Source organism: Protopterus annectens, chromosome 3.part1 (genome assembly GCF_019279795.1).
Source record: "Protopterus annectens isolate FY-2018-M chromosome 3.part1, PAN1.0, whole genome shotgun sequence".
In the NCBI taxonomy this organism is placed as follows: Eukaryota; Metazoa; Chordata; order Ceratodontiformes; family Protopteridae; genus Protopterus; species Protopterus annectens.
The window spans coordinates 1034915129-1034928700 of NC_056732.1; the positions used below are offsets into that span (position 1 = coordinate 1034915129).

At 41.8% G+C, this 13572-nt stretch overlaps 1 protein-coding gene across 2 annotated transcripts in view; it reads left to right on the forward strand.

Annotated features, from left to right (window-relative positions):
- PTPN2 (protein tyrosine phosphatase non-receptor type 2) overlaps nt 1-13572 on the forward strand; it is a 2647405-nt gene that overhangs the window by 697585 nt on the left and 1936248 nt on the right. For both annotated transcript variants that reach the window (XM_044067190.1, XM_044067189.1), the window contains exon 3: nt 13232-13332. In XM_044067190.1, the coding sequence (XP_043923125.1) occupies nt 13232-13332 (101 nt within the window). The remainder of the gene's footprint in view (nt 1-13231; nt 13333-13572) is intronic.

Consider the following 13572-nt stretch of genomic DNA (forward strand, 5'->3'; position numbering starts at 1 on the left):
ACGAAAACGTATGTTATGAAAGAGCGTTAATGGTGGATTACAATAAAGCAGTTGTGTGTGTGTGTGTGTGTGTGTGTGTGTATATATATATATATATATATATATATATATATATATATCTATGAAAAACAGTAAGAAGTAAAGTTTATGCAAAGTCAGTATACAGGTAATGTAACTCATTGAAAGCATTACAATTTTGAAGGTTTCATTCTTGTCTGAATGGAATATGGAGTTGGAGAGCACTTATCATTCTAGAAAGAAAAGGTAGTACCATGAAGTCATTAGTCGCATGAACATGGAGTTATGTTGTATTTGTGAAGTTATGTATTTACAAGTTAACCATAATTTCCAAAGCAATTACATATAAACTCTTCTTTTAGCTATAGCTTCATTTTTTTATTGAAAAGTAGTAGAGTTTATGTTGCAATAATTTCATTAGGTTGATTGTTGTGGGATCCATTGATGAAAAATCTTTTGCCACGGGAATTGTGGCCTTTTCAGTTTCTACTGTCAGTCTTTAAGGAAAGCAGTCTTAATTTTGTTAGCAGTCATGGGGGCAGTGTCTTTCTTTAAGCTTAAGTCTGAAAGTTAGTGAATGTAACAAGTAGTTGGCCTTGACAGTAACTGGTATCCATCTGGCATTATGCACAGTTGAGTAGTGTTCTTTATTCAGGGCTGGCCTTTGCAGCTGTGGGCCCCAATTTGGGACATTTGGGGGGGGGGGTCCAATCCATACCTCGGTCGTCACTCAGCTGTCCTTGTACTCTGTGCCATACCACTCTCCTCCCTAACAGCCTATTTATTTATTTATTTTATTTTATTATACTGTTATGATTTTAATATGATTTTATAACAAGCTTTGCAATAATAAGCATTTTTCTGACAGCTGTGTAGTCTGAAACTTGCATGCCTGTCATTACTTTATAGATGATTACTAGGCTAATGGCACAAGAGCCTTTACAAGCCTAGCCAATAATACACAGGAAATGACAATGTTTATGTCTTTCGGCTTTTCCCGATTAGGGGTCTCCACAGCAGAACTCCGGTCCGCTAATGATTGGTAGTGGATTTTTACATACCAGGTTACCAGCCCTGACGCACAACCTTCAAAGAAGGCACGCCCCATTCACGTATGCCTCCACACAGAAGACGCTCTAGCTGAGAATCGAATGGGACAACGTCTTGCTATGAGGCGACAACGCTACCGCAGCACCACCACTGCAGTTTACACAGGAAATTACAATATTGTATCTTAATTTCCCTTGTATGGGATGAGGTAGTATTTGGGTAGTGGATCTTTGGGTGTTGGGAGCCCTGAGTCATTTTACAGACTGCCTCTGCCCGTAAGGGATGTGGGCAGTACTCCCTGAGTGAATTTACAGTTCCCCATCCATTTATCCAAATACCTTTTGAAGAAAGTGAGGGATGGACTTTATTTTATGAAGATGGGAAGTTTATTCCATAGACAAGGCAGCCTTTGGGATATGAATTGTTTCCCCATCAAGTTCTGTTAGAGTCACAGGTAAGTCCCTGGTCTAGGGAGTGTGTAACCCTTGTATAGCTTTTTTTGTGAATATGTACCATTTTCATCAGGGCTGGATCAGAGAATGCCTTGTAGGTCAGAATAAGTCTCCTCTCAATAAACGATATGAGACAGAATAATGTTAGTCAGTCTGCATAATGTGTGTCTTACGCTTTGCATTTTTTTTTTTTTTAGTGACAAGCCTCTGGTGCTGCTCCAGTTGGTGTAAGTGCCTGGTTAGGTATATACAGAAGGGAACATTGTACTCGATTATGGGCTTGTAGAGGGCTAAGTATAGTGGCACTATGACTTCCTTTGATCTTGATGCCATGCCTTTACTTATAAGTTGAGCCACACAGAAAAATTTCCTCACTACCATAGATACCTGGTGGTTAAAGGTTAGATTGCTCTCTATTTGTGTCCCTAGGTCTCTCAGTACTGGGTCTGCTTTTAGGGTTGTGCTGTCAGTATTATAATTTGCAGGGATATCTGATTTACCAAAGGGTGTGATTATGCATTTTTTAGCATTTAGTCTCAGACTGGGACCAGTCGTTTGTCATATTTAAGCCTATTTATAGGATGTCAGCATTGCTTGGAGATTCAATGATTGTGCCCAGCTTACAGTTGTCAGTGAACGAGGTGAGCTAGAGGCCACCAGCATTGGCTTTCAAGTGGTGACAAGTGCAAACCATCTCTGACAAGGCATTGTGGTTTGTCAGTCATGTCTTCCCAGACTGACAGATATTGTATCCCCTTGTTGTGATCCCAGAAACTAAGCCAATTGTTGAAGTCGGTCATTTTGTGCTGGTAGTGTGGCATTATCATCAGTGAAGGTAGGATGCTACACGAGGCTAGATTTATACCTGCCTGGAACACATGTTCAGAGAGCTCCATCATGTCTCTCTTGATATAATCCAGTGAGGTATAGATTAGGTAATTTATGCCCACATAAACTATGACCGTGTCATCCCGGTACTTGTGACTTAAAGACCTAAGTGCATGCGCAATCTGGTGGAGGCTCCAGACAGCTCACTGTGATCTTCTCTTTGTATAGTCTGGTAAGAGGGACATCAGTATGTCTTACAGTGGAATCCCCACTAAGTAGAATGTTTGGCTTTGTGGTGTGTTGCCTTATGAACTTGGAAGTGGGACTACTATGATTTTCAGAGTTATGGGTTGTGGGAGGTGCTGTCTATTTTTAGTGTGCGTGGGGCCATGCTTTTAGGAGGTCTTGGAGGTTTAGGTAAATTGCAAGTGATTAACTCCACATATGTGGGTCTATGTGTTTGTTCCTTAGTGTTGGTAGTGAGGGTTTCAGGTGTAATGCTAACAACCTGGTTTGCATTTTTCATATGTGTTATGTGAGAGCTGTGCCTCCAATGACATTCTGTATCTGCATCTCTCACACTGTTTGTCTGTTCTAAAATTAAATAGTTGCCTGTGAACATGAGGAAGTCAACTATACTGCCTCAGGATGCCGTTATCCACCAGGCCCGAAACAGAGATGTCAGGGAAGTGCCTATCCGTTATTCCAGATCCTTAGCAGATCAGGAGTAGTAGGGTAGAGTCACTTAAAGGTCTTAAGTGAGAGTGTTTATTAGTATACTATTAGATGACCTGCAGTGGTGCTGCCCTCTGCGCAAACTGGCAGATGTTCGTCATGTTACACTGCTGCAGTCATTACACTTGGGTTATCCTGCCGTCAGGCGGTCCCACAGTCGGCCAGAGTTCCAAAGTCTTGGTCCGGCGTCGGTTGCTGTCGCTTCTTCCCTGACGTCAGTGCGCCAGGGGTATATAAGATGCATCCAACGCCATTTTCTTCAGTCTTTCTTGCTGCGCAGTGCCCGAAGCAGAAGCAGTTCGCAAGTGCCGGTCGGCCAACTCCTGAGATTTTCGAAGTCGAATTTCATATCTAAGTACCCCGTTGGGGAAACTTTTTTCTTGCCTCAGACCGATGTCAGAAAAAGTTAATAATTGTATTTCTTGTGGGAAGCAAATACCTCATAAGGACTTCCACTCTTACTGTATTCCATGCCTAGGCCCTGATCACGACATCACTAGTTGTCGGTTTTGTGCTAGATTTAACAAACGTACTATAAAAAGACGTTTTGATTTTGCTTTGCACTACTTTGGCTGAAGGTTCAATTATACTATGCCGTCGGATCTACCGACGACCTCAATACCGAAAAAACGCAAAGACAAGGATAAAGACAGGCATCCGAGGTCCAAAACTGACGACGAAACCTCTTCTAGGCCAGTCGCTGGTTCGCCGGTTCTCAGTGAGGCGCTTTCGCAGCCCCTGACACCCGCTACCTCAGAGCCACAGGCCACTTCCAACTCCCACGTGGAGACAACTAGGCCTCTGAAAACTCAAGGTATTGGGCCAACGGAAACTAATCCCTCAGATGGGTCCGGATCCACTGAGCAGGCATCGGCTTCTGAGGGTGTTTTCAGACCTTCACAACTTACCATTAAAACAACAGCCAAGACAGAGGTACCATTAAAGACAAAGAAACAAGCACAGCATTTTCCTGGACAGTCCTCCATGCCTAAGAAACAGATGCTTAAAATGGCCGAAGACCTCATTACTCTAATCAGGGGTTCCCATCCCCCTCCTGAGAAAAGGCCTAGGCAGGATACAGACTATGATTCCTCTGATCAGGTTTCCATTTCCTCTGATTCCTCTTCAGACCAGGGATACTCTCTACCCCCCCCTATGAGGACTGTCATGCTGAAGAATCTATCCCTTCAGCCTCTCCTCCTGAGGATTATTCTTTTGGGGAAACTTTGCATACCATGAGGGAGCATTTCCATTGGGAAAGTCAGGATTACTCAGAATCCAAGAAAAGGCTCAGGGATGTCCTTTTATTGCCTCAACACAGGCTGCTGGCTATTCCGCCTGTGCTAGACATTGTGGATGATGTGTTCTCTGAATCTAGCTTATCTCCTGATTCTTTGTCCCTGCTCCAGCCAAGCCAGATAGGTATTATAGAGTCCCTGACTCTCACAAGTTTCTTTACAAAAACCCTTCTGCTGATCCAGAAACTATTTCCCAGGGTCCAAAAGGGGTTAAGGCTTCCATTGCAAAAAATCGTGTACCCTCTGACAGAGATTCCAGAGCTTTGGATAGATGGGGGAAGAAAGTATACACTTCTGCAACTTTAGCAGTAAGAGCTTTAAATTGCCAGTTTCACATGCTTAAGTACCAACAATATTTAATGGCTCAGTTAAAACAGAAAATGCTTGCAAGCTCTGAAGCTCCTGATTGTAAAGAAATGCAGGATTTATTGCATGCAGTTGAACAGGTGGGAAACATACTCTGCAATGTGGTTTTGATTCTTTAGAGGCCTCTTGTAGAGCCGCAGTTACAGGTTCTGTTATTCGAAGACATACTTGGTTAAAAGAACAGAGTTTACCGGATCATGTTAAGGCAAAATTATTGGATGCTCCTTTACAGCATGATAGCTTGTTTGGTGTTAAGGCAGAAGAGGTGTTAAAAAAAATGGAGGATAAAGCTCAATCTATGCAAACAGTCAAGGATTTCTTACAGGTACAGCCACCTCGGTTTAGCAGAAATTGGCCAACAAAGAATTGCTACTTTCCAGTGTCAGACAGGTCACAGAGAGGCAGATACAGATGCCCAAGAGGCAGATCTCAACCCCAAGGCTCAAACAGACGACAGTGGGGCACCTCAACCCCAAAAGGAGGTGTGGACAAGTCTCAACCTTACAGGAAACAGTCACAATGACTTTCCCCTTCGTACGCCAAGCATGTCCCTTTTGAAAGCCCCCTTAGGAGGAAAACTAGCACTTTTTTTCTCAAAACTGGCAAACAATCACCCAAGACAAATGGGTTCTGAATATTGTGTCTCAAAGTTACAGGTTCCACTTTCATACTTTACCAAGGCTAAAAGGAATGCCAGACCTGCCACAAAATCACTTGGCAGAGGCACAAAAACAAATTTCAGCCCTCATGGATATGAGAGCTATTCAAAAAGTACCACAACAGGAACAAGGACAAGGATTTTACTCAAGACTCTTTCTGGTCCCCAGAAAGGGCAAGGCATGGAAGCCCATACTAGACCTTTCAATTCTGAATACTTACCTGGATATTAAAATTCAGAATGTTGACATTACAGCAGCTTCTACCCATGCTGGGCAAGAAGGCTTGGCTTGTTACTCTGGACCTCAAAGAGGCATACCTGCATGTCCCTATCAGACAAAATTGCAGAAGATACCTCAGATTCAAAGCTGGTACAATGCACTACCAATTCTCTGCACTGCCCTTTGGCTTATCTACTGCGCCCAGGGTCTTCACAAAGTGCCTGTCACCAGTAATTGCATTTTGCAGACAAAAAGGAATTCAAATACATCCATACCTGGACGACTGCCTCATTCAAGCAGAGACAAAGGACATTCTTCTACAGCATCTGGTGTTTGTAAAATGGTTGCTAATTTCTCTAGGGTACACAGTAAATGAAAAGAAGTCAAAACTAGTGCCCTCACAACAGATTATATTCCTGGGTGCCAGTTTAAATACAACGGCCGAGATGGCTTACCTCACGCCAGACAGACAAGTTCAACTAACTCAATATTTTCAAATATTGGCAAAAAAGTTCCATCTCCCTGCAAGAAAAATTCTGCAGGCCCTGTGATTCATGGCATCCTGCATACTACTAATACCATATGCCAGACTGAATATGAGGAAATTATAATGGTACCTAAAAAGTGTTTGGACTCAACATTCTCAGAGTTTAGAAGCAGTAATACCAATGATTCCCTGCCTGCAACAGGAATTTTGATGGTGGGCACAGGCATGTCACCTAAACAAGGGTCAGCCTTTTACCCAACCCACAGCCAGGCAAACTCTTAACAACAGATGCTTCGGATTACACCTGGGGAGCACACATGGCAGGAAAATGCATTCGGGGCAAGTGGACCACAGACCAGATGCATCTTCACATCAATCAAAAAGAGATGTTGGCTGTTCAAAATGCCCTAACAGCTTTCAAGGACCTTCTGCATCCAAGACAATTATTACTAAAGACAGACACCACAGTAATGTGGTAAATAAACAAGCAAGGGGGCACTCATTCTTATCCCCTATGCAGGCAAGCTATGACCTTGTGGAACACAGCTCTAACGTATCAAGTTCACCTGCAAACACAATTCCTGCCAGGAAAGAAAAATACTCTGGCAGATGATCTAAGCAGAACTATTATGGACCCTCACGAATGGAAATTGAATCCAAAAATCTTCAGCATGGTAATGCAAAAATGGGGATGCCCAGACATAGATCTTTTTGCCTCCCCACTGAATTGCCAACTACAAAAATTCTGCACAAGGACTTATCACAAACAGGCATGGAAAGTGGATGCACTTTTGTTCAGCTGAAAAACCTAAAAGTTTATGCCTTCCCGCCACTGCCTCTCCTTTCAAAGGTTCTCCTAAAAGCCAGACAAGAAAAAACACAGGTGATCCTGATTGCTCCAGACTGGCCACACCAGCACTGGTACCCTATCTTAAGGAACTTGGCTCAAGGCCCACCATAGATTTTGCCTCAGATTCCACACCTTCTGACTCAACAAAACAATCAGATCCTGCATGGTCAGCTCAAAACTCTAAACCTGGTTGCATGGCAGATATAGTCAAACAGGCAATACCTTTCTCTAAAGCTGTTATGGATGTAATTTTGGAGGCCAGGAGGCCGAGCACCAGGAAAACTTACTCAGAAAAATGGAAGAGATTCTGTGCCTGGAACCAGGCTCAAAGCCTTGACCCTCTTGTTCCAAACATTCCTCAGATTTTACAATACTTAACTGAGATGCTGGACAGAGGCCTATCCTTCTCATCAATTAAGATCCACGCCTCTGCCATTTCAGCACATTACAACACGGATCCTCCTTTTTTCTCTCATCCCTTGCTAAAGCAGTATCTCAGAGGGGCTAAAAACATAAGACCGCCCCAGAGAGCACCAACACCAACTTGGGACCTCAATTTCGTTTTGGAAAAACTGACCCTACCACCTTTTGAGCCAGCCAATACAGCCGATCTAAAATTTTTCTCATGGAAAACAGCTCTGCTCCTGGCAGTAACTTCAGCACGAAGAGTCTCAGCTACATGCATTAATGGCAGTGGAACCTTTTATAATTTTTCATCAGGACAGGGTTTCTTTAAGAACAAACCCTACCTTTATGCCAAAGGTGATATCTAGTGTGGCTCTAAACCAAACCATCCATTTGCCAACTTTTTACCCAAACCCCTAGAATAAAGGGGAGAAACATCTGCTTTCTTTGGACATACACAGGCAGCTACACTTCTACTTGGACAAAACAAAAGCTTTCAGGAAAACTGAGCAACTGTTTGTAGCATATGCTGCAGGATCACAGGGCAAGGCTATCTCAAAGCAGACTATATCCAAATGGATAGGACACTGTATACGTTACTGCTACACACAGCATGGAAAATCAGCCCCAAATACCATTAGGCCACATTCCACCAGGGCAACAGCCACTTCAACAACCTTTCTCAGAGGAGTACCTACCAAGGAAATTTTGGAAGCTGCAACTTGGAGTTAAGTGCACACCTCTACCAAACACTACCACCTGCCTCTTTACTCTAAATCCAGAGCAGGATTTGCCACTGCAGTTCTGCAGGGCCTCATAGCCAATCCTAACTCTTTATAGACCAGCCACCAAACCTTAGCTTTGGGATTCTACCCAAGTGTAATGACTGCAGCAGTGTAACACAATGAACATAGTACAGTTTTGTACCTACCATAAATGTAGATGTTCGAGTATTCACACTGCTGCAGTCCAGGTTACCCTCCCTCCATCCCCTCTGAACTAGCTGGACTTATCTATACCTTTCTATCCTATACAACCTTTGTGGTGTATTTGCTTGTAACTGAAGGTATTGCTTTTATTTTATATGTATATTTTTCATTAGCAATATGTATTGCCTACCTACTTGGGGGCACCTGACATCTGGGGCAAGAAAAACTGAAGAAAATGGCGTTGGATGCATCTTATATACCCCTGGCGCACTGATGTCAGGGAAGAAGCATCAGCAACCGACGCTGGACCGAGACTTTGGAACTCTGGCTGACTGCGGGACCGCCTGACGGCAGGTTAACCCAAGTGTAATGACTGCAGCAGTGTGAACACTCGAACATCTACATTTATGGTAGGTACAAAACTGTACTTTCATCGAGCAGCTGTGAACAGTGGGAGACTACGGAGAGCATTTCCTACAGAGGATTTTAAACTGGAGAGGTTTACTTATATACAAGGCACTGGTAACCTCATTTGTGTGACGGGCAAACACAAGGCTTTTATATCAGTAGGACCAAAGACTTTTACACAGTTAAGCCTTCAGGCAAGTCAGATAAATACACACAAAGCTTTCCACCAGCAATTCCCAACTCGGATGGATTGAATCAGCCCTTTGCTCCCACCAGAGTGCAGAAAAACCCTCTTAACGTAAAAAGAACTGGTTTTGAGCTCAAGTGCAGTAACAAATGTTTTACAAGGAAATTCACCCCAGGGATCACTTCTGTGGCTCTGCTCGACAGTGGCACAGGAATATAATTTTCTTGGGTGGTGAAAGCTAGGGTACTTTTTGGCTAGGTTTATATAGACCCTAGGGCCGATAGCCTAGTACCTACCTATGAACAACAAAAGGCAGAACTCCTGCAGTATCAGAAATCTTTGGAAATAAGTTTACAGACCTTGAGAAATGTTCCCAAATACAGACATGCCAGCAGAATGAAAGACTTTTACACAGTTAGGCCTTCAGGCCGATCAGATAAACACACAGTAAGCCTTCCACCAGCACTTCCCAACTCGGATGGGTTAAATCAAGCGTCTGCTCTCACTAGAGTGCAGAAAAACCCTCTTAATGTAGTCTGCCAGAAAAACAAGTGTTGGAAGGAACAGACCAAAATGTGAAGCAAAATTATGGGCAATGTGCCTACTGCACAAACACGCATGCACACACACAGCTGTGACCATCAGTTACAAACACTTGTATAAATGTTAATATTTCAGATGTCTTCTTGAGATCAAATAAATGACAAATAATAGCCAAGAAATGCATCTCTGATGGTTGCTGCCAGAGCCATCTAGGGCAACCAATGGCAACCTTCTTTGCTCTCAAATTCCTAGCCAGAGTTAGACTCAAAAACTCCAAATCAGGAACAGATTTGAAACATTGCTCTTAAAAGTTACTAGTAAAACAGGCTTTACATTAATACAGACCTTTTTTCTTGTTGTTCTGCAGTCACTGTAGTGCAAACCAGTGTGCCGCAAAACCACACACACACACACACACACACACACACACAAAAAAACATTTAATAAGCAACTTGTAAATGCTACACGTGTCTCATAAAACCAGAAAGTAGCCCTCAACTTTATAGTCCACTTTGAAACAGAAATCCAAATTGTACAGCTGATGAGTGAAGTATCTAACAGCATTTTAAAGCGGTCTTACATTCTGCCACAGTTCTATGCTGGCTGCCACTGGCTGTTGTCAACCCCCAGAAACAGATCCAGTGTTAACAGTGTGCATGTTTAACAGAGCTTGTTGTGTACCTTTCTGATGTTAGAAAGGTACTTAACAAGGTTGTCTTCTTCTTCCTAGTGTGTGTGTGAGTAATCCTGAAACACCATGTACTGCAGATAAGTTCAGACTTTACAACAAGCAGATAGAAAACTGTATTAGGCCTTTGACCTTTAAAACACACACCACTTTACTACAAGTAAAGTCAAGCCAATACCAAAGACCTTTCAATTTCTCGAAGGATAACTCTTTCTTTCCAGCTCTTTCTAACTAATCAAAGGCAGCAAACTGAAAAAGATTATCTGCGTCATTAGCTAAGACGCTTGACCAAGACAGCAAGACATTTGATTCCGAATTTTTAGATGAGGCTAGTGATATTCACATGTTGAAACAAATGCGGAAGAAACACATAGCCCCTCTCACAGATGCCAGATTAGATAGAGGACAGGATTTAAAACATCCACAATCCCATTAAAATCAATTCAGGCAGTAGCAAGTTCCACTGAATTCCAGGATGACTATAGTTAACAATATTTTTCAGGCTGGGGTGGGGGGGGTGATCACTGCTTATAGCCAAGCCACTTGTTTAGACAGCAGGACAATTAATTGGGAGACTCCAGAAATAATAAATGATATTTAGACAAGGAGGTGAAAAATACAGAGCTTCTATTATAAAATTGGCCACTGAAATGTTAGTGTGTTTATTGTGAAATTGTCCTGGAGTTAGTATATGTAAAGATCCCAGTAGTTAATAAAATCAGCATACAGTAATTGTTTTATTGCACCTTTGAGCTATTTAATAAATATATATATATGGTTCTACCTGACATAGTCGAAACCACACAACACCGACAACGACATCACCGACACCACATAATCGACAGTGCATTAATACGAAACCTCACATACCCGACAACGAAATAACCGACGGTACACAAACACGAAACCCCATACACTGCACACACCACAATAACAACAATAAAAAACAAAACACATCCCCATTCCACAAACCACACACACAACACAAGCACACCAAAATCCTTACAAACCCACACTAAACCTTACATACACAACTATCGACAATCCTAACCCAAACCCTAACGTCCGTCACTATCGCACACGTACCTAACCCGCTCCCTAACCCTAACTCACTTAACCCGCCCCTAACCCAAAGTCTATCCCTACCGCACACTTACCTAACCCGCTCCCTAACCCTAACTCACTTAACCCACCCCTATCCCCACAGACCGTCAATATCCACACTTACCTGACTCGCACCCTAACGTCCGTCACTACCGCATACTCACACAGCCTTTTCCCATGTCGGCATCCTCGGCGTCGGTGTTGTCATCCGTCGTGTCGGTCTTCTGCATTGTCGATGTTCTGGCACTCGCGATTCGCGTCGGTCTTCTTCATTGTCGATCTTCTGGAGCTCCGGATTCCGTTGTCGGTGTTCTGAGCTGTCGACTAACTCAGGTAGAACCATATATATATATATATATATATATATATATATATATATATATATATATAAAGGACAATACTTGTTCACTGTTTGTTTTACTGTTTTGTCACACTTCAACTAAATGAATAATTGAGTTTATTTTTTGATATGGATATTTTCTGTGACTTGTACTCAGAACTTTACCATTATTGTCCTTTCATTTGCCATATATTTGAGCTGCAATTTATGTATGAGGTGGTGATCTGGGTAGATGTGGTGACCAGGCAGACTGTTTCTGCACTCATTTTTTCTGTATTTCTTTGAGCTGTAAGCTCTGAACTACAGACTTTGTTAGAAATTCTATCTCAGTGATGTCGAACTTTTTGGGCTTGGTGTGTCAAAAATTCAGAAAATGCCTATCTTGACTCTGCTGACGTGTGTCCCCTCCCCCCCAACAAAAGAGAATAATTCTTTACATAATTTATTTAAACAAAATATAGTCCAGTCATGTGTGCTGCTATGTATTATAAAAGTAAAAGAAAATTCAGTTACTTACAATAGAGAAAATGATATACACACTGATAACTGGACTTAAAAAAGTGTACCAAAAAATGACCCTACTTTTATAATAGTAAATTTGAATTAAACTGAAAAATATGGAACACATTGCATGTGATTTGATTAACATCAATTAATGACTTTTTTTGTTGCCAAGTTTTAATAGATACGTGCAGGGTCACATATTTCTTGTATTTTTGTTCATTCAGTTTCTTTGGTAAGTCAAGTATTGATGAACGTTGGTGTGTCACCCAACATGTTGTGGTGTGTCTCTTTTGACACGCGTGTCATAGGTTCGCCATCACTGCTTTATCTCTAACAAAGAAACACTCAGCACAATGACTGATGGCCACCTTCACCATATGGAACAAAAGTGTGACAGATATTTTTTTTTTGGTTTGTGAAGTTAAGCCTCATTTTAAGGATGTTAATGCATTTGGTGGGCAAGTGGAGGAACTGTCAGAGAAAGCAGTCTACGAAAATGTTTATCTGTGCAATGAGACTATCAGAGATGTGCAGATCAAACTTCATAACAGAAGATGTAATTGACCTGAACAACATAGACAAGGGAGGGCAGAAATTCAGTATTTCATTTGTCAGAATGAGGGACATTTGGGGCAAATGAGTAAGGTAAAGGAGTGACTTTTTTGTTCATCTAAGGTACGTAATGATAGGAATAGTGCAATAGACTGTAAATACGTCTTGTGAAGTCAGAATTCATTTTTATATGTCCTCTGTCTCTCAACGTCTTAGCACAAGAAATCTGAACAAAGCCATAAGTAATGGTAGAACAAAAGTCCAAAGGTAGGACAATTTTTAAATATTGCTATTATAAACTTAGAAAGTTGATAGAATAACAGGTTTTGCATTAGCATGGATTTTCTGAAGGGTATGAAGTCTGAAAGTCAACTGCCTCCCATTATTTTCTGACTTCAGTCCCTAATAATTTGCCAGAAAAACAAATATTTTGTGAGGAACAAGCCAAAAGTATGAGGCAAAAATCTGGACATTCTGAGAAAATCTGGACTATTGAGGGGTATGTATCCCCTTGATAATTGGTTAATGCACTCTGGATAGCATTAGCGCTTATGTTCTCAAAATGTGAAGTATATCAGTAACTGGGTTTTTCCCTGCTTGCCTTCATAGTTGACCACTGTCGTGTTAAACTACAGAGTGCAGACAATGACTATATCAATGCCAGCTTAGTGACTGTGGAAGAAGCTAAACGAAACTACATTCTAACACAGGTAGGTGATTCCGCTTTATAAAGCTAGTCAATGCTGAGTATAAAACATTTCTTAATGTGTTTTTTTCCCTATAAGTTAAGCAACTTACCACTGAGGACTAAGGCTGCCAACTGCTAACAAGCTTTATCATCTAATCTTAGGTTGTTGCCCTCAGTCTTCACTAACCTGCAGTATGACTCTGAGCAAATACTTTGCCAAAGTGATGTAATTTCATACAGTTATGTCTTCACTACAACCTTT